This window comes from Castor canadensis, chromosome 8, assembly GCF_047511655.1.
Source record: "Castor canadensis chromosome 8, mCasCan1.hap1v2, whole genome shotgun sequence".
NCBI lineage: Eukaryota > Metazoa > Chordata > Mammalia > Rodentia > Castoridae > Castor > Castor canadensis.
In genome coordinates this window covers 16,717,523-16,742,151 of record NC_133393.1, presented here as the reverse complement: position 1 = coordinate 16,742,151, position 24,629 = coordinate 16,717,523, and the positions used below count along the sequence as shown (strand labels likewise).

Below are 24,629 nucleotides of genomic sequence, written 5' to 3'. Positions count from 1 at the left end.
AACCCTAGTTGGAAGTGAATTAGGAGAAGCACTTGGGAAGAGATAATTGAGCTGAGACAAAGCACTTGTGGTAAAGGTTAGGAAAGAGAAATACTTTGAAGAGGAAAGGAAGAGGCTAAGAGAAGAGAAGGCAAAGGGGAAGAGCTTCTTTCTGATAATCTTTCTCAATAAAGTCCTGGAATCTTCTGACCATTTTGGTGAACTATACTGACCCTACTTCAAGACTACGGCCCTTGAAGTCCCTTCCAACTCTAGGCTTCTGTGATCCTAGCTTGTCCTGTATAGTTGTTTCAGTGTTTGGGGCTACCTAATTTTGAGTATTATTAGAATTTCTATATCTGACAATGGAACTGTATTTGTACTCCATCTACATAAGAAATAATCTTATAAAGATGGCTTTGTGGTAATTCCATTTATAGAAAAACAGCTATTCAACTTTTTATGAGAAAAAACTGCAACAATAGGAAAGCTGTTTGAAGAAAATATTCAGTGTACTTTGGGGGGAAAATACTATTTGTTGATGCAGACACTTCATCCTGAAGACAGACACTTCATCCTGAAGACCTGAGGAACCTTGAACTTGCTAGGCTGATCCAGTCCCTGCAGGACCGTGATAGAAAATGAGCAATGGATCCTCACTTTTAAAATTATTTATTTAGTTTACTATTTTTGTACTGTAGGTACATTATGACACTTGCACAAGTTCTTACAGTATATCATAGCTGAATTCACCCCCTCTGTCATTCTCCTTTATCCCCTACCCATCCCTGGAATAGTTTCAACAGGTCTCATTTTTCCACTTATATCCATGAGTACACAGTATTTGCACCATGTTCATCTCTTACACTCTCCCCACATCCTCCTTCATCCCACCAAGACCAACCCCCCAAACAGGACCTCTTCTACCCTCCTGGTCTCGTTTTTATAATAAAATGAACTTTTTATTTGTTTAAGTAGCTATACAGGGAGTTTACTTGTGATATTTCCATGTATATATGTATTATAACCCAAATTGGTTCATCCCCTCTATTTTTCTCCTTTCTACCTTAGTCCCCTTCTTATGGTGATTTTAATAGGTTTAAAAATTCTATATTCATTTTTGTATGGGAAGTACATCAACTACATTCACCTTCTTAACTTCCTTGTTTTACCCTCCTTCTCTTGTATGTGATCTCCCCTTAGTGTGACCTGTTTTTCAAAATATTGCTTGTATTTGTGACCTTTGACTTTCTGAACCTAGCTAACTTCATTTAAGATGACTGTGTAAAACTGTGGCCAATTTAGCAGAACATGGGCTGAATTTCTATTAAGCAAAACAATATAAATAAACTAAAAAACGATGACTAAACTGAGGTAGGTAACAATACTCATTTGGGAACTACTACCCCACATAAAGACACTGACTCCTCAACATTGGACAAACTCCTTGGTTGGTAGAGAAAAGACATAAGTCATCAGTCTCAGAACACCTCAAACCTGACCTCTAAGGAACTTAAAGACATACCTATCTCTCTTCCTCTGCTTATTCTTACTTCTATAATTTTAGTAAAGCAAAAGACAAAAAACCCTTAAAACTAAATAAAATTTTTGTATGCTTAATTTTTTAAAAGCACTTAACTTTCTCAAAGTAACGGGATGCCGTTCTTTTCTTCTCATGGCATGCATTTTGGTTTGGTTCAATGTCCCTTTCAAAGTATTTCAAGACTGACACATAGTAGGAACCTAGTCCATTTATCTAGCATAAGTATAATCAACCCCGAATATAATGATAACTATACCTCTCTTATAGTTAGAAGGATGGGCTAATTGTTAGATGCCAAGAAAGGCACAACCAAAATGTCAAGCTTTGCTGACATTCATTATTTTCTATAATCAACCTTAAAAGTCATCTACCCTGAGTTATCTCCTAGGTGTCTTCTAATGGATGTGGCTTTATTTATTTTGCCTATTAATGCGGGGAAGAGGTTTACCTTCCCAGACTGTTTTCTTATCCTACTTCTGCAGTCACCAACTTCTTGTTCTTTGGTACAACCTCTCTCTGACTCCAATGGGGCAGATGGTTCACAGTCAGACTGGGGAGGCCAAGGTAATCAGAGTACCTCATCCTCTAGTGACCATGATTATTTTGGGGATACCCTCAGAATGCTCATGTGGATATTTTACTGAAACCAGTAGGAAAGATGATGTCTATTTTGAGAATCATAGTTGTGCAAGCCTGTAAACTTAGAGCCATCAGCAGCATGGAAGAAACTGACTAAAATTGACAGATTTCCAGACTTCTTAGCCATGTAAGCCAATGGATTCCTTTTCTCTTCATTTTGCAGTGGGTTTCTATCTCTTGTAATTGAAAAATATTCTAAAGACTAACATTAGATTGGTCATTTTCCCATATGACCTGGAAAGTTCACTGGCATATTCAGGATAAAACACATTGGGAAGGTACAGAATAAACAACTTGCTAGTATCTGTCTTAATATCTTCTCAGTACCCTAAAATTTTGATTCATATTATATGATATATAATATTAATATCACATGGAAACTGAAATTTTTGGAGCCATGCCTTCATTTTAATATCAGATATGAGACTATTGCCATAATTTAATTATTTTTAAAGAAGCTAATCAAATGGAAGGAACTGGAGACCATGTTAAGTGAAGTAAATCAGGTTCAGACAGTCAAGCCACATTTCTCTCATATGTGAAAGATAGATACAAATACAAGCATTATCATATACACACACATGTGTGTTTGTGTATATATATGTATATATACATACATATACATATACATACACATATCATATGTTTCCAATAGTGGAACTATCAGAGGAGACTAGGAGAGAAGGGGAAAAGCAAGCTAGCCAAGTTTTTACATCATATCTCCCATAGAAAAATAGTTTTGGTGTGCTACTTAAGCAATGGATAGCTTCTCTGTAAATTCTTTGTTGGTCTGATATAAATACTCCATCTACCAGACATAAAGATAGAACAGCAGCTTCTAGTACAATTTTCTTCTATTAAAAAAGTAATTCTATGTCTTTGAAGTATCATGTAACAAAAGTTTTTTAAAGTATACTTCCTAATTGGAACAATAATCCTGATTTTTATCTCATTGAGAAGAAAATGTGGTGTTCTAATGATAAAGTAAACCAATATCAAAGCAGAAAAAAAAGAAATACTGATTGTTAGAAATTCTATTGCCTGAGACTGAACACAAGTTCATAAATACACATTTGAATCTCTACAGAGAAATGGATGAAGAACATTTATTTATGAATGGGAACATTCCTAACATGATTGGCTAGGCACCCAAACTCAGTGAAAATAGATACTGTTAAGTGAGAACATATGCCTGTAATTGTGTAGACTGAGGCAAAATAGAGTCTCACAGAGATAAATATTCCTAACGAGTATAGAAAGAATTAAACCATTTTATTTCAACTGTTGTAGCTTTTATAACAAAGTTTTTAGCATTCTTAAAGCCTTTTATGGATCTAAATATACTATAATTACTTGACTACACTATTTAATTAGTGTGCATTGAGTGAATGATTCTATAATGGGAATTTTCATTAATTAAAATAGATGAAAACACAAAAGCATTAGCTGTAAACAATCTGAAGAATCAAGGATCTCATTTACCTATTGGACAACAAGGGAAAGCATCTTGCTGTTATGTGAATAATTTTGGCTTACACAGAAACTGTATGTTTATCTAATGGTTTCAGACTTTGTTCACGCCACACATATTCACTGGGTAGCTACTATGAATTGGCACTGCTGTAGGTATTCAGAAATCGTCAGCAAACAGAACAGAAAAAGATCCCTGGCCTTGTGAAGCTGACATAACAGAGAAGACAGTGTACATAAGTAAATTACATCTCAGACAGTAATAAGTGCTATGAAAAACTGTAGGATAAGGTGGTGGGGGATCAGGAATGTTTCTATGCATAGAGAAGGATATACTTCAGTTTTAGCTAGGGTGGTCAGGGTGGGCCTCACTGGGAAGGTGACATTTGGGCAGACTTTAATGAGGTGACAATGTAAGCTATGTGGGTATTTGAGAAAAGAGTATTACAGACAGAGAAAATAAAGGGGAGAACATAAGGGGAGAAGCTATATTATAAGGGCCTCTTCATTTAGGGAGGAACAGATCATAGAGGACCACAGCAGGCTGACTACACTAGTGTGGAGCCCAATACACAACGAAAATGCAGGGCTCCTGGTTCAAAATGCAGGGAAAAAGCTTTTTTCCCCTTAAAAATATTTTAGTACTCTACTTACAAGGATTACTGGTAATTAGATAATAGTAATACATGAGTAATGATAAACTTCCATGTTGCAAATATATATGTTGGTGTTATAATTTTATGTAATATAAAAATAATAATATTTAGTTTTGGCAATACTGGGGGTTGAACTCAGGGCCTTACTCTTGCAAGGCAGGTGCTCTACCACTTGAGACACTCTGCCAGCCCTTTTTGTGTTGGTTATTTTTGAAATAGGGTCTCGCTTCATACTTGGACCAGCCTGAACCACAGTCTTCCTACTTGTGATTCCCATGTAGGGAATGACAGATGCATGCCACCACACCCAGCCTGGGTTGAGATGGGGTCTCATCTCATGAACTTTTTGCCCAGGCTAGCCTACAGCTGTGATGCTTCTAATCTCCACCTCCCAAGTAGCTAGGATTATAGGCTTGAGCCACCACACCTGGATAAAATAATAATACTTTATTAATATACTTTGTCATACAAATTTCCTCACCTACTTTTCTACATATTCATTAACCAGATCAAAATATGTATTTTTTAATAATTTCATGTTCAATTGATATAGTTAAAAACAAGTCAGTCACTCCTAGCAAATATCACAAAAAATTTAGATACTTTTGAGAAAGATCTTCCTATTGATGCAACTATTACTGGATAAGGATGTTGTAGGCTATGACAACATTGAGATGAATTTTTGGCAGTTATTTCAAAGTATAGATTTTGGTATATTTTAGCTGATGATTCTTGTGAAACAATTTCCTTTCTTAAGGAGCTGAGCTTTCTATCTGAGTGAGGTGGAGACACTAAAGGATTTTTAGAGAGAAGTAAACTTCTAGGCTTCACTTTCAGTCACCAGTGAAGAATATAAATTCTGTACTTCACATTAGAGAACTAGGCTTAAAAAATTTATCTGAGTCTAGCATTAAACTTGACTTATGCAACTATCATTTTGATTTGGACACTCAATATAAACTCCAAAGAAATGTCTAAATCTTTATTAGGGCCATCGTTTGTCACAAAGTAGACCATGTCTACTTATAAAATATAACTGATATAATTAGATGTATTTGTTACACAAAGAAAAACTGATGAGAAAGAAGGGAATAGTAAGACTATGAGGGCGTGAGATTTCCACTAGACCTCTCAGGACCTTCTCTTTATCTTTGGGTCATCGTCCCTCAGACTCATGACTGTCATCCCCTTGTAGTCCACAGTGATCTCTCCAGACTCTCCTTCTCTACCTGATAGCCTTTCAGCTTCTGCTGCCACAGCTGACTTTATCCAGATTCCATCCCCTCTCCCCTCCACACAAACACTGCCAAGAGTTGAGGGCCCCAGCTCATTCCCACTTGGACAATGAATGCTTCTAGACCTAGACTCATCTTCAAAGCCACAACAGCCTTCACATGGTTGCCCCTGACTCCCGTCCCTTGTTCTGACCTCATCAGCCATGGTTACAGAGGCCAATGTCACAGGGCCACAATGTACTTCCCAATGGAACTGTGGGTGGGACAGTATTCCCCTTCCAGAAGCTTTGAGGATGGTAGAGATGGTAATGACATAACTGGACCCTTATCTTCTCGTACAGCCTAATAGCTTTCATTTCAGTACATCACCTTGAAATTCCATCAGCCTTGAGCTTATTTGCTAAACAAAGATCTATTTTTAATAGCACAAATTCCTCTAAAAGAGTTAAGACTTACTTACAATGCCTGATGTATGTTTATCACTCAATAAATACTAGCTGAATGAAGGATGAACAAGGTTTAGTTTATAGAATGTATTTTCTTCTCAGCATAGTTATACTGAATGAAGACATCTTAGGGACAAAAGGAAAAATGTCATTTGGAGAAATATGAGCATGTGGGTGGGTTAAGGGACTAACAGAGACTATAAGCATCTAGAGCACGGGAAGAAAAAATCCAGGAGGTGGGAAGTTTGCCTTTCCTTTCCCTCCCTCTCATTGACCAGGACAAATCAAACATTTGACTTTCCTGTTCCTAATGGCCAGGAGGAAATGAGGACTGAAAAATGCCCACTGATTCAGTGATGTGAATGACATTGGTGAATTTAACAAGGGTTACTTCAATGAAATTGAATGACACACATGTTTATCACAAGTACTTTAGCACATGCGTGTGATAAAGTAATTTAAGGACCAAAACACTATAAAAAGAAGATCTATTCTAGTCTCAAATCCACAACTAATTATGGGTGACTTTGCAAAAGTTAAATAAATCCATAGAGCCCTGGTTTTCTCATCTAAAACAAGAGTAATAATGCCTATCAATCCTTACAATTACTGTGCAAGTTAAGTGAGATACTATACACAAGAGTGCTCTGAAATTGGCAGAGCTTCATGAAATGAAATGTATTCTTAGTGTTATCAAATAACAATAAATAAATTTGTTCTTGTTATTTGTCAAGAAGTACACTAAAAATTCTGACCAAAAACACATGGATAAGCATAACAGTAAAGCCCAAATTCCATGAGAATGACAGAAATTCCACCAAATCAGCTCTTCTCCAGGAAAAGAAGATTAAAATGAGGACGGTGAGATCTGAAGTGGCAAGGCACTGGACAAATTTACTACTGCATTTTCCTCCAACCATGTCAACAACATATTTTAAGGATTATTGTGCTTTTTTCAGTCAATTATAAATTCAAACACTGTGGTAAAAATCTTGCCAGCTATAATAAATCACTACATATTTGTGCAGGAAGATTTCCAGAACGCCTTGCATTCTATCTGCTTCCTTTGTATATCATTCTTTTGGATGGTATTAAGATGAATAATAATAAGTAGAAATATCTGAATCATTTGTGAATGCATCCTCAAGTCTTAAAGATCTGAGTCAAAACTGCAAACCTCTACTGCAGAAGAAACCAAACTTAAAAACCATCAAGGGGAAAAATCCATAAAGAAAAACATTCATAACTTGGTAAAATCCTGAACAGGAATGAAAAGTCTTTTTCTATAATAATGTTGATGGGGAGCCAAAAATGGACACTAGCCAATACTTAATGAACAAATATTATTATGTACTTGTGGTGGATGTAACTTTCATGTGTAGTTCACTTGGTTGTCATGGCAAATAAGGTAAATATTACAGTATCATTTTCCCTGTTTAAAGATTAAAAGAAACTCAAGACACAGAAAGATTAAATGATTTGCCAAGGCCACAGGTATATGCTTAAAGTCGGGCAGTGAACCTCAATTACAGGCTACAAAGGTCATGGTCTGAGTCGGTGTACTAGTACAGCTGACCACCATCGGTTCTTTAGAGAGGGCATCTGAATTTCTGAAAAAAAAGTAATTCTCTAAGCACCTAACGTAGTCAAAATAGTTTCTGATTTCTCTGTTACTGTTACATTGTCCTGTGAATGTAAACAGCAGCACATAAACCGTGACTGAGTCCCTTCTGAGCCCAGCAACCTGCGCTACTATGCAGGAGAAGCCAACCCTGTGTTAGGATAAGATCACCCGAACCCATGTCAAGCCATTTGAGCTCAAACTTCATAGTGCACTAGTCACCTGGAGGGCTCCTTGCACTACAACTTGTTCTGAATCAGGGTGCTCAGGATTTGCATTTCTAACAAGTTCCCAGGCAATGTTGGTGCTGCTGGTATAGGGACGACATGTTCAGAACCTCTGCCTAGATAAAAGAGTAGGTACTTAATCCATAAGCAGCAAAACCTGGCTTTCCCATTGGGGGCACATGTGAAAGAAGAGGGAGTAGCCCTGAGTTGGGAATATACTTGGTGTGTTTGAGGAATAACAATGTAAAAAACAGAATTTTGAATTATGAAGAGGAGAGTTTCTTATTATTTCCAAGAATTAACAGGCAAAATGTGACTAACTGTGAATTTCAAACTATTGGGAAGAAATAAGGAGAGCTATCATCTCAATTTAGTGTGCTGATTCATTTCTACCCTTTCTGGTATAACCGTTTTGAGTACACCTCACAAAAAGATGTAGATGCAAATAACACGGGGTTTTATTTTCTTTGGGGAAAAAAAGCAAAATTTTCTTTTGCTTTGTCATGGCAGTTACTGAGGAGAGAAGCCAGGAACTTTCCAGGCTACAACTGGGAGCAATGTGGGTGAAGTGTAGCAGAAGTTGGCAGTAGGCTGACCTATCTACTCAGGACTCTCTGTTCCCACTCATGCCAGTGGGCTTCTTACTGCTACCATCTGTGGCTCTCCACCCACATGCTTTTCCTAACTAGAGGTGCCTGTTAATGCATGCACAGGTGAAGCCTGAAGTCTCACAGAATTGCCACTCTGGAGGCAGCCCTCAGCCAATGACAGACACGGGTGGTTAAATACTGCAGCTGCTTTGCCTCTTGGGTCTGACCATTTTGAGGCATGTTCTTAGCAGTCCCTCAGAGTACGTGAGTGGGATTGAGTTGCTCACAGTGGTAACTGGCTCTTTAATGTACCCAGTATTGGCTTTCTTTCCTTCCTTTTCTCACTTCTCCATTCTTCCCCTGGTGCTTCCTGGACTCACCTCCCAAATAACTTACTTCCATGAAATTCTAGTCCCAGGATCTGCTTTTGGGAGACGCCAGCCTAAAATATGGATCTTCTTGCTAAGAAGTCGCATCACTTGTGAGAGTCCATCTCTGACCCACCATAGTCTGTCTTACTCTCTTTAGGAAACCCAAAAACTTTACAATTCAAGCAATGCTTTTTGACCCAGTAATTTTCATCACATGTACACACTTGCCACAGAACTCATGGTACCTATATTCAAATAGTTTCATACAATTCTCAGGCCTTTCTTCCTTTTTTCTGAAGGTATTTTTATCAAATGAATTATCAATAGCTTTAACTCTAAGATCAAAAATACAAGAAAATGATGGTATCATACAACTTCTTGATCAATAATTTTTAAGAAGAGACTTTCTGATTTAAAATAATTTGTTTACCTATAATACTAAAATCTGCATTTGACATGTGCATCTTTAATACAACCTATGATTGTTAGATCCCCTGCTGTTCCTTTCTCCAAATTTATTGCATTCCCTCTTAAGATCTTGGTAGAGCATGTCAAGGTCATCATTTTATTTAATTTCAGTTTGAAGCTGATATGTTAGTACTTTTTATTTTTAATTGAAAAGTCATGTTCTCAGTTGAAAGTATAATTGAAATAGTGTTATAATTAAAACTTTAAATTTAAGAATACTACTAAAATCACAAAAGCCAGAGGCACAATGTTATCAGGAAGTTCAGTGTACTAGCAAGTGAAAGTACATGTACATATTTATAAACAATGCAACTGGTGAAGTGCCACAGTAGCTGGAAATTGAATGGATCTGTGGGTGTCAACGAGTTTTTGCATAATTCAGTGGTGACCAGAGTCTTCCGTTTGAAATACAACTTACAAAAAAACAAAATGTTTACTGGTGGTCATGTTTTCGTTAATATCAAATGGGATTAGTGTTCCTGAGTCCCATAGAGGGGGAATTCTACTTGAATGATTTAGATTATCTGGTGTACTGCAGCCAAGAGCATCACAAAACAAATAACACTAACATATCCTTATGAGAGTATTTCCAGATGTTTTACTTTGAAATAATTATAAATTTGCAGGAGGTTGCAAATAGAGTACAGAATGGTTGCTCTGTGTATCCTTCATCTTGTTTTTCCGAGGATTACAGGGTACATCCTGCAAAACGATAGCACATTATTAAGACCAGGAAACTGACACTGGCACCAGGTTTGTATACAGTTCGGTGCTGTTTTAACATGAACATTTTTCTTGGAGTGGCTTTATCCTATTTGGGGTTTGCTTAGTTTCTTAGCAACTCTAGGGGTTTGCCTTTTGCCAAATGTGGAGATTTATTAGCCATTAATTCTCTGGGTACTTTTCATTCCTACCCTCTTTCTCCTCCTTTTGAGACTCTTGATGACATAAGTCTTAGATCTTTTACTATAGTTCACATAGATCCTTGAAGTTCTCTTCAGTTTTTTTGAGTCTGTTTTCTTTCTGTTCTTAAAGTTGGGTAATTTCTTTTGTTCTGCCTTCACATTAGCTCCTTACTCTGATCTCTGCTTGCTGCTATTGATCTCATCCATCATGTTTTCATTTTGGTTATTGTACTCTTCAGTTTGAATATTCCCATTTGATTTGTCTTTTTGTCTTGTGTTTCTGTGCTGAGGCTTTGTATCTTTTCATTGGTTTCATGCATGCTCATCATTTCTCACTGAAGCATTTTTATAGTGACTACCCTTCAAATCCTTATGAGATCTTTCCAAGTCTTGGGTTATCTATGTTGTGAAATCTGTTGATTGTTTCCTTTAGGCAAGTTGGTATTTTCATGGGTTTTGGTATGATACTGATTTTCAGTTATATCCTGGATATTTTAGGTATTAAGTTATAAGCCTCTATATCATACGTAAAATTTCTGTTTTAGCAGGTTTCCTCTAACACTACACTAGTATTTTTTTGGGGGGAGGATGGGTTCAGCCTCATAATACCAGTTAAGGCAAAGGCCCAGGTTCCTCACTCTGCCTCTCTTTGCATCTGTGGGGGGACTCATTCCTGCTGGATAGAGGTGAGATTTCAGGCTTTCTTTGAGGGCTCAACTGATACCTCCTTAGATGGGAAAGGGAAGGGCATCCTGTTACTGTTCACTGACTATGCAGCAAGGTTGGGAAGGCCTTGTTACTTCTGGATGGTGGTGAATTTCAGGGACCCCTATGTCATCTACTGACAGCTTATTTGGGGATGGGGAAGTGTTACCTCTAAGTTAGAGTGAAAGTATTCCCATGCCTTCTTCTCTGATAACCTAGCAGTAGGGGATAGGGACCTTGTTACAGTCAGGCCTTTGCTGACAGGGTCTGTGGATAGAGCAAGGCAGTTAATATCCAAAAGTTTACTGTCTTGCTAGGTTGGCTGCCCCTTCTGGCTGAGGAAAGGCTGTTCTTGACATTTTTGTCTGAAGCCACTGTTATTTCTGGGGTGCTAGTTTCTTCAGCATTCAGTCCAGGATATATAAGGAGGAAAAAAACGCAGGTAACTCACCACCATGTTGTTCCTCAGGTCTAAGGTCCCTAGCTAATCTATTTTCTTTTCTTCCTTTCTGAGTCTTTTTTAAATAAAATGTCCAGAGTTTTAAACTATAATCAGTGAGAGGAATAGAGAAAAGTATGCCTATTCTATCTTGGTCTAGAATGAGACCAAGTCACTGGGCTTATTTTTAAAATGGAACAGAGAAAAACATTTCTAATTTTTCATATCTATTAAGTTGAATAGGGCATGATGTTAACAAACTACATTCATATGCATTGTTCTTTTTTATTCTCAAACCACCTTGTGAAAACATGGTATTATTAGGATTCTCCTTTCTCAGAAGGGATAACTGATTTAGAAGAGATATTTCTGACCCAAAGTCACATAGTGTTAGTCACAGGACTGAGCAAGAATTAGATTATTCTATTTGATGCCAAATATGTTTTAGCCAGACGAGGTAAATGTGTGAGTCACTAGGGTGAATAACAGACTCATAAGGTACTTTTGACTATTCTTTTGTGGTCCTCCTTCCCCATTCTGGCCTTCTTGTCTTGAAGGTGCAGGATGTCTTCTCCCGCTGTGGTGCAAGACTGGACATACTATGCATCATCAGAAAAGCTACTTTCCTGAAGAGCAGCAGGCGAGACCCAGAGGAGCCTTGGCCCTGGCCCCAGTGAGCATGTAGTAAGTACTGCCCCCTCTACCATGAGAAAACCCCATCCACGAGCACTGATCTCCTACCCAGACAGAACACAGGCACACAAGTATTCAATCATTTTCTCCAAGTCTGAGATGATGGCACTGGGAGCTTTCTTTTCCCCTTTACCTTCTCCTTTTATAAACTGAAAGGCTGTCTCAATAGTGCCAATCATTGGTGAAACCAAAGTTTAAAAGTAATGATTCAGAAGGTGATTGGTAGCTTTTTAAAAGCCAACCTGTTGGCCTTGTTGAGCTGCAGATGCCTTAGCTGTCCACACCAGCTAGGGGCCTATGCCATGATGTACTCAGCCCTCCTGACAGTAAGCACCCTATTCATTTTGGTCAAACCACACCATGATTATCCAAGATTTCAAGCCTTCACATCTTTCCAAATCACTCATGGCACAAGAAGTAAATTTCTTAAACCCAAAACTTTTAGAAAATACATATAATTAGTTCTATTGGAAAATTGGAATTTTGCAGATTTACAGATGCATGTGATAAGGCCTCAAAAAGCCCTAGCCTTTAAAGTTTTCCTTCCTAAATCTTTAAGTGACATTGACACCCCAGGATGATGTGCCACGTTGGTTTATGACTTTAAACATTCTCTGATATATTACCACACATTTCAGGGATCAATGTACTCAAGTTTGTGACACATAAAACCAGATAAAATATAAAACAAAACAATAAACATTCATATACTTCAATGCCTTACATACTTGTGGGCTTGCTAAAATTTATCATAAAAAGTCATCCAAAAATCAATGAGGAAAATTCATATGATAAAGGTCATTTTTATAAGTTGCCAATAAATAATTCATCAAAACCAAAGTTTATCAGGGCAGCATGATGAAGTATTTCTTAGTGGAGAGGTACTATTCACAAATATTCTTTTACTTAATTGCCAATGATAGAAAACATAAGCTTTACAACTTCTCTCCACCCATGTACCATGTCATATGCAGCCTAATATCACTGATTTGGACAAAGTAGGAAAAGATAAGTAATACTAGTGAGATTCCTGAATTGTAAAGTTTTAGAAAGAAATATGAGTAATTTTATTTAGCTTGAATTATATACAGTAACCAGAATTAAACTAAGATATATTAACCTGATAAAACAACTTTAGATGACCTGTTTAGTGGGCCCATATTTTGTACCAGGAAGTGTTCCTAAAGAGGGGAGGGGAGAGGAGAGAAGAGGAGGGGAGGAGAGAGAAGGGGAGGGGAGAGGAGAGGGAGATTTTAAGATATTGAGAAAAATACAAATAAGTTTAAACACCTGAATTTAAACTAGAGGTGTTGAAGTATAATGAACAACTTGCAGGAGAAAATGAAAAACAGCAACAACAATGACAAGCATAGTCAAATCAGTGAAAAGCAAGAAAAGAAATAAAGAAATTGTTATAAATGGGAAAAATAAGATAGGAAGAGTAGCAAACCTTATGTAATGGTTGTAATAGATAAATAAATAATAAAAAAAATTATAAAAAATAAATAATAAAATAATAGATAAAAAATAATAAATAAAAAATAAAATAATAAATAGATAAAACCCTTCTATTTCTGTTGCTACAGCCCTCAAATATCAAACTGAACTTCCTGAATAATAATGTCCTTGCCTGACATTTTAAAGTTCTTGTCAGTTGGGTATCCTGGTCAAGATAGCGAACAAAACAAAGTTCCTGCTTTTGTGGAGCTTTCATTCTGGTGGAGACAGACAGACAAAAAGCACCTAATAAATAACCAACCTATTTAGTATGTCAGTGGTGAAAGAACTACAGCATGGCATGAAGTGTAAAAGAGTGTAGGGTCATCAAGGAAGGCCTCACCGAGAAAGTGGCCTTTGTGTAGACTTGAGGTCACTAAGGAAGCAACAATGCAGATGCAGACTTCTAAGGGAAGAGAATGATAGGCAGAGGGCACAACAGGAGCAAATGGTTACTGTCTACATTTAAAACTAAGCAAATTAGCTAAGAGGTGGCTAAGTGTGGTCCCTGGAAAACCTGGAGGGTGTGGCATCTTAGAATTCAAATGAAGAAAGTGTTTCAAGATAAATGGAATAATCAACTGTGCCAAAATAGTAGACATATCAAATACTATGGAGGTGGAGGAGAAGGTAGGGTCAAGATGGGAGAGGGAGTCACCAAGAGAACAACCTGAGCATACATGTAACATTCAGGGTCCCCTCCCTAAATGATTTTAGGAAGTTTCAAAATAAAACACAAGACTGTCTATCTGAAAAGTAACCTAACCCAAAATGATTGCTAAAAGGAAGGGAATTGTAGAAGTGTTTGACATCTGATCAAGGAAATCAGAACTTAAAGAGGTGTTACCAGATTGTAACTATAACTGAAATGGTTAAAGCCTACTTGATTACATTTGCCCCAATGAAGGAAGACTGTTAAAGGAGAAGGACTCGGTTTGAGCAGGATTCATAATGTAAGAATTTGAGAAACAAAGTATGGTAATGTATTTCCAGCAATATAAGCCAGCAAAGTAAGGGTATTAGTGGACCTGAAAATTGGGTTCACTTAGCAGATACAGCTTTCATCTTAACTGTAAGGATGGACATATCTAGGGATTATTAGGTCATTAAAATCATCTAAATGATTTCTGGATCATAAAGCAGCTTTATTAATAGTTTTCCATATAGATTCCTTACAAGAGGTCAGTGTGCTTATTAGAGGACTCTAGTGTCTAGTCCTAAGGAGACGTTGCCAAGATACAGTAACAAGGTGACACTTTGATTTGTTCAGTATTGTCATGTGAGCTTGGCTCTAGTGGTCAGCAGCCTGGAATTGTTTGGATATACTGAAGCAAATGTAAGAGCCTAGCTTTGAAATGACCCTGATGTATACCATCATTTGGCCTCCCAGGTGCCACTCAGATCTTATTCTTTGCCCATCTAGCCTTACGTTTGAAATATTGAACTAAGGAAAGAGTGTAGAAATAACAGCTAGAAAACCACCTAGGTCTCTGCTACCACTTGCCATGCCACCCTAAGCAGTGTCAGTCTTTGCAATCCTTGGTTTATGCATCTTTTAAATTGAGAATAATAGCAGCTCTTCTGTCTATGTTACTGGTTTGTTTTGAGGCTCAGAAAGAATATAAGTCTAAATCAAATGGCTTTATGAACGGAAGGTATTAAAACTGTCATCATTAAATGCCTTGAAGCCTGAGCATATTATTCATATACTAAATCACATTGCTACAATTATCTGAGGAAGGAAGGTAATATGAAAAACTATGACCCCACTGAAGAAAATCTGGGAATTCCTACCTCTCAGCAACGGGTTTGGCAATGACTTCAAAAATGATATCTTGCTTTGCATCCTGATCAAAAATCCTTTGGAACCTGCAATATGAAAATGGTTAATTATTTAAAAGCTGAGCTGTCAAACACTATTGGGTTAATAAATCTTGTTTTCCTAAAAGCTCTGCAGATGGCTCCACATTTATATCACTGGGCTTACCTAACTTAACACAATGTTTGCACTGTGATCCCCCCACACTGTGCTGTTGTATTCCTGTATACGAATGGTGGGTAAACAGTATTGCTTTGACAAGATCTGCACAATCAATCCTTCTGAAAAACTGCAGTAGCTTTGAGACAAATAATAAACTGTGTGTTTTTTGCTCTCAAGAGGGACAGTGTCTGCAATTGGCATCAAATTCAAATCTAGATAACTGCATGGAATGGAAACTCAAGAACAGGATGTAAACAGCCAACAAACTTCTGATGTCTGACCTGTGAGAAAAGAATGCAACTGTGAATTGTATGATTACAGAATTTAAAAATTTTTAACTTAAGTTTATTTTCTACTAGTGAGGTTCTGTATCTAAGTAACAACAACTTAATTCCCAGGATGGATTTGTTTTATTTTGTTGACCATGATTCAAAAGTCAAAAATTAAATTAAGATCAATCTGTTCTGCAAAGAGAAGTCTTTATCAGATTGGCAATGAGCAGGGGAATGGGGTAGCATGGTGTCAGTGTCACTTTTCTTGCAGTGCCAATGCAACTTAGTTCAGTAGAGGATCACAGTACAGTGGAATACTTGCAGGTAGGAGACACACACTGTTGCAATCTTTTACAGAGAGGTAAGGTACGACCAGCCAGCATGGCTCCCACTAAAATATCACAATTAGAGAGTGAGAGAAAGTAAATAGGACAAAATGTTAGTAAAGGCATAAGTGTCACAAAGATAAAGTATGAGTATTGATTGGGTTGTTTTCCACATTTTCTGTATATTTAAATTTTTCAAAATAAAAATTGTAGAAGGGGGGGCTTTAAAGCAAAAACTTTAAATGAAAACTTTGAGGGCATCCTAAGTAGCTTTCAGAGTGGGTTAGGAACTTCTGGTCTAAGTGCCTGCCTATACAAGTCACCTGGGTGCATGTTAAATTAGAGATTGCAGGTGAAGTGTAAAATGGTTTTTATTACTGAGGAATCCAGAAATCTGTAGAGCCAGAATGAAAACATAACATAGAAAGAAATTCATTGTCTTTAACCAACATTAAACTTCAAAAGATCCCTATCTCATCAACCTCTGCTTTAAAGAAGCAAATAATGAAGTATACAAAGTGGTATTCTAAGGCATTTGGCAGGCAAGATTATATTTTAGTCAGCAGTATTTACTGTTCTTGTACCAAGACCACTCCTCAAAATTCTATATACATGCCATAGCTTCAGACGTGAGCACCACCACCACACAGAGGCCCACACACCGTGGCTGCTGCATAGCATGCTGTTTGGAGCATGCCTACTGCAATGTCTGAGCAAGACTTCTAGCAGTGCCTAGCAGTGCCTTTGGGGAGACTGCTGAGATAGAAGGCTGGTTGGCCTCTTTTCACTTGGTAGTGATCAAGTGAATCAATTAGCCATTCGCTAAGCCCTTACTTGACTAATAGGAATTATATTTATTACCATATAATCAAAAGACATGGTAGGAAAAATTTTAAAGGCACTGAATTACACAAAGAACATATTTTGGAAGGTAGCTTATGTAAAATTAATTGTAGCATGTTTATATACTAATTGACCTGTTCACTTCACAAATATATACTCCCATGGATCAGGTACTCTAATAAAGTTTAAATTAAACTAATTTGTAATTTCAGTACAATACCTATAGTTTATTGGATTCCTTGGGAAAAATGACAACCTCCACTATTGAAAATAACAGGCAGTAGAACCAAATAATCCAGATCCCTCTATTTATTGGCTTCTCCCCAAACATTTTAGAATGACGATTTAAACATCAAAGTTTATAATAAATCATCCACTGCATATTATACATCCAATATCATCATCCCAAATATTTTATTTTATACAACACACTTGCATAGCCACCTGAAAAGGCATTTTGATCAGCTCTGTTCTGAAAACCACTGAATAGCAAAATAGAATAATAGATTTAGGAAGGGTTGTAACAAATTCAGTCTAATCACTTAGAGAGGATGGAGTTGAGGTTCACAGAGAGAAATGACTCATGATCCTAAAGATCATCAATAATACAACTTAAGACATTACTTGGATTTCCTGATTCCTAGGAAGTCCTTTTATTTATGAAGAAGTTATATAGGCTTTTTCTAAACTCCATTTCAAGCTAAGTATATGCTAATCTCGTCCTACCCCAAATTGTTCTTCCTGGAATCTTCCTCATCCTTGTAACTGACAAGTCCATCCTAAGTGTTCAGTCCAAAACTCCTTGGGCACTCTTGATTCCTGTCTTTCTATTATATTCTATAATCAGTTCACAGACAAACACTAACAGCTCTGAGTTTCAAAATACACCCAGGAACCAATTGCAGCCATCCCTCAGTATCCTCAATGTTCCAGGCCCCCCTCAGATACTAAAACCCACAGATGCTCACGCCCCCTATATAACTAGTATAATATTTGCATATAATCTATGTACCCTCTCTGTATGCTTTAAATTATTGCTAGATCATATACAATTAAATGCTACCTAAATAGTTGTGATTCTGTATTGTTTATGGAGTGATGAGAAGAAAAAAAAGATCTGTACATGATTAGCAAAGCCACACCTTTTTCAAATATTTGCAATCAACAGGTTGGTTGGATCTGTGGATGTTGCACTACAGATATGGAGGACCGACTGTTTCTCAACATTTCCACTGCTACCACCATGGTCCAAGCTATCACCAGACTTCTCTGTCCCCTTATGGTTTATTTTCCACATGTCATCAAGAATGATACTACTAAAATATAAGTGAGAAAATTTCTTTCTTCTGCTTACAACCCTCCTTTTCTTTCCAATGGCACATGGGGAAAAACTTGAATGCTCACTGTGACTCAGAGAGTTCCATATGCTCTGGCCACTCTGTGCCCCTTTGATCTATCTTCTTCCCATTTGCCCCTTACTTACTCTATCCACCTCTGAGGGTCCCATTACCTTTCCTAAAACATACCGGGCACTCTCCCATCTTAGGGACTTAATTCTCACTATTTCCTTGGCCTTGAATCCCCATCCCTCAACTGTTGGAATGGTCATCTTCCTCACCTTCTTCTAGTCTTCCTCCAAATGTCCCTTTTACCTCATCCCAGCATCCTTCATTCCTCCTCTATGCCTTGTTTTTCTCCACAATGCTTAACATGCCCTGGCATACGTTTTGCTATTATCAGACTTGTGTATCTTCTCCTACTAAAACATAAACTCTATAAGAGCAGGAACTTTGGCATGTTCCCTGCTGAATCCTAGCAATGAAAAGAGCATACAGTGGATATTTAGTTATTGATTAATTAATTGACTGAAGCCTTTAAAATGCTTAAATACGTATTTCTGAATATATGTATACATTGATATTTTATTAATTTGCATGTTAAATAGTAAAACCAATATTTTTAATCTAGAGTCAAGAGATTAAAAATAAGCAGGTGGTTCTTTTTCAGTAAGTATATGTTTAAATGCATCTCTATTTGTATCTATATAATTTTTTTTTTTCATTTTTCTTTTATTATTCATATGTGCATACAAGGCTTGGTTCATTTCTCCCCCCTGCCCCCACCCCCTTGTATCTATATAATTTAAAAGATATTTTGAAAAGGTCAATAGATACAGGCATGGTCAATTGTTCTTAATCTAATGGAATCATGCTGATTAAAATGTTTTAGCAAATTGTTGCTTTATAGAGATTGGCCATAAAGTTATAGCTATTAATATATGCTATATGCTTACATCAGTGAAAGAAAGAGTATAGAGAAAAAGCAGATCATGTATTATAGAATTACTCCTTAAAAGATATAATGAAAGACGATGGGAGTCACAAAATCAAGTTAAGGACAACCTCACTATGCAGCAATGTCTTAGCAATACCTGCTTGTATGAGATGAGTAAATATGGAAGGAAATACAGGAAATACATATATATTTCCTTCCATGTATATATATATGTATATGTAGATCTGAGAAGCAAAAGGCAGAGTTATAAAGACTCTTTATCTCTTGGTAACACAGAAAAAGAAAGAGAGAAAATAAGAATTTTAAAAGAAAAAGAGAGGGGCTGGGGGTGCAGCTTAGTGGTAGAGCATGTGCTTAGCATGCAAAGGCCTAGTTTGATCCTCAAATGAGAGAGAGAGAGAGAGAACAAGAGAGAACATAAAAAACCCAAAAAATATCTGGGATAGTTTTATTCAGAGGACCAGAGCAGAAATAGTCTCAAACTTGGATCTTCAGCTGGGCCAAAATAATCTACCATTAAAGTTTGGGTCAGAGATCATGAATGCATTTTACTTGGGCTCAAACTTCTCCAGAAATCAAAAGTGGAGATTAAAAGGAATGGCTCAATCTAAACTGGGGAATAAAGAAAAAGAAATAGCTATCACCCACACCCCTCCCCAGCGCAAAGCCTGGCTATCAGAAGAGCATTTGGATCAAAGGCACTAATGACTATCCAGGGGTGGCTGTTCAGCTTTTCACCTGAACCTCACAGTCCAGCACTTCTGAAGATAAATATAATACAATTCATATATGTGAAAGTATATGTGAGTAAAAATGCTCTAGTAGCCATGTTATTAAAAGAAGTAAAAAAAAAGTAAAGTTAATTATATTCTAATCCAATATATCCAAAATTTTATCATTATAATATATAATCAATATGAAAACCTTGATATGTTTTGCATTCTCAAAATCCTTCATATATTTTATATAGTGACCCGTGGCTGTTATACTGGACATCACAAATAACAAGTGTATGTATGTTCATATGAGATCTATGTATCATTTCTGTAATAAAGAAGGCTCACTCAAACAGAACACAGATTATGCCCTAAGGTCTCACCTTTAGCTTACTCCTGCATTGGCACTTCCTGTAAAGGCTACATCATATTGGGGTAAGTAGAAGAAAGGATAATACCAGAGAAACTTAAGCAGTAAGGAAAGGCTAGAATCTTGGGATTAATCTCAGATACAGAAATATACCTCTTTTCAACCTTCAAAACAATGGTAACCTTGAGTTCTATCTATTAGATGAGACCACTGTACTACTTTGTCCACAGAAATGGGGCTAATGATTTCACAGTGGATATTGAAGCAAGACAAGAGTTAATTCAATAATGAAACAGGAATGCAGAAGAAAAAAAGATCAACTTACTTAAATTTGTAGATTTCTCGTTTATTATTCACAAATCCATCTGCCAAATCACGCGGTAAGATAATCTCCAAGCTAGATGTTAATTTTTCATCTTCGTCTATGGAATAAATCTGTAAAAATCAAGACAACACATGAATGTAAACTGGCAAAATTCCAACTTGAACTCTGACCATGTTATTATGCTTTGCACTGTAATGGCATAAAAACTGTACTTTTAAGAGCAAACATCATAAGGCAGTATAATTTGGATAGTTGTCTTTGAACTGTGTATGGGCTCAAACAAATATTTTTAAAATACTGAACAAGAGGTAAAATCTAAACCAATGCTGTATCAAAGCTCACATAATCTTTAAATGATACATTATTTGCTATTCTACTATTCCTTCTAGCTACCATTTGAGCATTTGAATAACTCATTGTCATTGAAAACAAATAGCCCTGAAACCTATTTAAGTATTGATTTTATATTGTGTCATAAATTGACATTTTACTACAACCAGTAAGGATTCCTCAGCACTTACACACTACTAAACTCAGAGATACAAGGACAAAGTCTGAGCTTTTTCAGAGAGCTTACAAGAATGTTCAAACTTAAGTTATGTCCAAAAGTTCAAGCATTTGATAAGACATGTGCTTTCAAAAGGCATGTGCACTTCATGTCTTTGATGTTACTTTAAAGGTTTCCACTCCAGCTCAGCCAGTAATTGGCAAGGGAGGAATCACTTGGCCTCTCTAAGCTAATATGGAAATAGAAAGCTTTAATCAAAGCCCTGACAACTGTAGCATTCTCAGTTTCTCTTCTTGGTTACCTACTCTTTTATTTATTGGCCAGTAAAGTTAGGACTCAAGCCTATAAAGAAATCATGAGGAATAAGGAAAAGTCTAAGATTTGAAGTCTAAGTGCTTAGCTCACTTTACCAGTTGTGTGACCAGCCGCCACCTTCAGAATCAAGTTCCTTATACATAAAATGAGGAAAACAGAATTTCCTCCCTTCAAAGATTGCTGGGGGGATCAAATGATGTAATGGAAATGGAAGTATTTTGTAATGCACCATAAAAAGTTAGTCACTACATTTAGAGAGTTTTTTTTTTTAAAGACTTCTTGTCTCTCCCCAGGTAATAAAATTCTTTCTTCAGGCAATACTTCCTGTTTAAGACCCATTTAGATGCTTGATTATGGGGAAAAAGTCATATTCCCAAATAAGTAAAAGCCTACCCAAGTCTCTAGAAAGTATGACTAATTTCCTAAGCAGATTTTCATCGAAAACTTTCATTTAAAATGTGAAAATGTCAGTTAAAAAAGTCATCCTGTAAAGTAAAGTTATTTGGAGAGTAATGGCATTGGGTTTGTGGTTTTCTGGCTAGATTTTCTCAAAAGCCATTTTTAAAAAAGTATATCCTATATGTTACTACACAAAAAAGAAAGTTTAATAGCAAGACAAGTGAGTGAAAGCAGCATATACAAGAAACACAGGAGTGAGGAGTGGCATACATGCTAAAAAAAATATCTGCTAAACATCAGCAGACAGAAAAAAATTGACTGAAGTAGGAACAATGATCGAACACCCTCCTGATTAAGCCATTCTTTGAGGCATTAAGAAAGACCCTTAGAGTCAGCCAACTTTAAAGTAATATAATGGCTTTCTACCCTTACTCATGAAAATATTTGTTATCTGAGATAGGATGGTCATTTTTTAGGAGAGAAGACAGAAAAAATGCAAGAATGAATTATGAGAAACAACCACATAGTCTTTTGGGGGCAAGAAGCTATAGCGCTAAAATATGGATTTTCTAAAGGAGACAGGGATCACTAACTCAGTATTTGTTCATTCCTGTTCTCTTCTTTTTGTGTATACATTTATGTAGCACGCATAATGGTATGTATCTGAGTAAGAATCTGACTTCATGAAAATGCAATGACAACTGAAAATGCCTTCTGGATGATCAAACAATCCACTGCACAGACTCACCCAAGAAATGTGGAAGGAGGCACATTAAAATATCTAGACACTGCGTTTTAGTGAAAGTAGAAGTTCAATATTAAATCCAAAACTCTCCATCAACTCCGCAACTCTCCCGTCTCTCCCCTCCTCGCTTTGCCAAACATAAGCATGTTACTAACTGTCTAGTCGGTGTATACTTAGCATTTTAGTTAATAATCTAGAGCTGAATATTACACACAATATACTTTATATGTGCACTTTAAAAACCTTCATGAAAACAATTGTAAGAGGAGATAAAATTGAAAGCTATACATGATTCTTTGTATACTGTTTCATTCCTTTTAATTTTCTTTGGAGTCTCTTCTTGCATCTTCTCCTAAATGTATTTCATGAGAAAAAGGACTGAGGATGAGAATGACAAAGATACATGCTCCTTGTTTTGAGTATATAAGTAACATGAGGCAAATGCTAAATTATGAGGTGCTGTGATGTTACACGTATACACAATGTAAATCTGGAAGAAATAAAACATTATAAATATATGCATTCCAGACACTCAGAAATAAGACTCAAAATTGCCCTTGCCTACATTCTCACTGTGGAAGTCACAAAAATATTTTTTGCCCGAAGAGGGGCTAGCTTTGGAACAAAAAAAAAGCCCTTAAACTCACAGTTCTGTTACTCACCAGACTGTGCCCTAGGCACACTATTTAAAGACTGCGTTTCCTCATCTGTAAAATGAGGAGAAGGACACCAACCTGCAGGGTTCTTGTGAGAATCAGAGCTGATACAGATAAAGCACCTATCTGGTGGCAATTTCTCAAGACATGTTAAGAATAACTGCTCCTTTTTAGGCGGAGAATACAATGTTCTGAAATATTTAAGAAGAGCGCACAGTATTTCTGCTCAAAGCAAGGAGACTGCTTTAACATTCCTTGTCATCTTCTGGATTTAGTACACTAGAGGAAGCATATAGTAAATTCTTACGTTTTCTGAATGAAGGGTGTACGTGTATTTATGTCCCAGTGCAGAAACATCTCTCTCAATATAAATCTACAATGAGTATATGTCAAGGATGGTGTTTATGTTGCAAAATGACAAGAAATTCCTGAGAGCCCACTGCATGCAATGTACTGAATATCTGTATATTTGTGTATTTGTTTCTATTTGTATCATTTCAGACATTTATAAACATGCATCTCTTGCTTGCACGTATTTTCCCCGTACGCGTGTGTTTGTGTAGCTGTAGGAAGGTGCAAGTGCTGTGTGTGGTCAGGCGTAGTCCACGTGAGTGTGCCCCAGTGCGCACGTGGCCAGGCGCAGGACAACTGGCTCCTGGCAGGGTCTGGCTGCGCCCCCAGGGCTGAGCGGGTGGCGAGTGAGCTGCGTGTCTGTTGGCCACGTCCCTGACAGCGTGCTATTGCTTCTGGGGCTCAGCGTACGCGGTATCCGGACGCCCAGGGCCCTTCCCCGCAGCCCGCACCCCCCCCCCCGCCCCCCGCAGTCTTCCCCGCCTCCCGTCCCCAGCGTGCAGACCCGCGGCGCCGGTGCCCGTGCTGCTGTGGCCCGTACCCCTGGTTGGTGCTTCCGGGCGGGGGGCTTTACCCTCGCGAAAATCTGGATCGTCTGCTTCACCATCTCCTCTGGCTCTGCACTGACCCTTGATCTCGCTCTGTCCCTGGCTCCCAAGACTTCCACTCCCACTAAATAGGGAGACCCGCAGCCTTAGCAACAGTAACTAGGGATGCTACCCAAGTTGCACCGCGGCAACTGGGACCCCGCCTCCTCGCCCTAATTGGTCACGGATGCGGAGGGTCCGGCAGGAGGGCGGGGGTGTGGGGGGTGGGGGGGCTGAGGGGCGGGGCTGAGGAGGGGCAGAATGGAGAGCGAGGCGCATGCGCACCAGCAATGGTCTGGGACCAGCGCTTAAAGGAGTCAAGGAGTACCTTACCTTGAGTGGATTCTTGACACACTCTTTCTCTGGGCCTTCACAGTTATCCTGCCATTTATCGCTCATTCATTGAAAAAAACTGCACCTGAAGTATGACATGTAGTACTCTGGCTGGGAACCCTG

At 37.6% G+C, this 24,629-nt stretch overlaps 1 protein-coding gene across 2 annotated transcripts in view; it reads right to left on the bottom strand.

Annotated features, from left to right (window-relative positions):
- The window catches only part of Kif6 (kinesin family member 6), a 359,724-nt gene extending 335,376 nt beyond the window's left edge, over nt 1-24,348 (bottom strand). Inside the window, exons 1-3 of one of the 2 annotated variants that reach the window (XM_074082264.1) lie at nt 24,161-24,348; nt 20,613-20,722; nt 15,279-15,353 (exon numbers count right to left, since the gene is read on the bottom strand). In XM_074082264.1, coding sequence (XP_073938365.1) covers nt 15,279-15,353; nt 20,613-20,722; nt 24,161-24,193 — 218 coding nt within the window. In that variant the 5' untranslated portion in view covers nt 24,194-24,348. Of the gene's footprint in view, nt 1-15,278; nt 15,354-20,612; nt 20,723-24,127 lie in introns of both variants that reach the window. The other variant, XM_074082263.1, reaches the window with a different exon arrangement.
- Nucleotides 24,349-24,629: the final 281 nt, after the last annotated feature.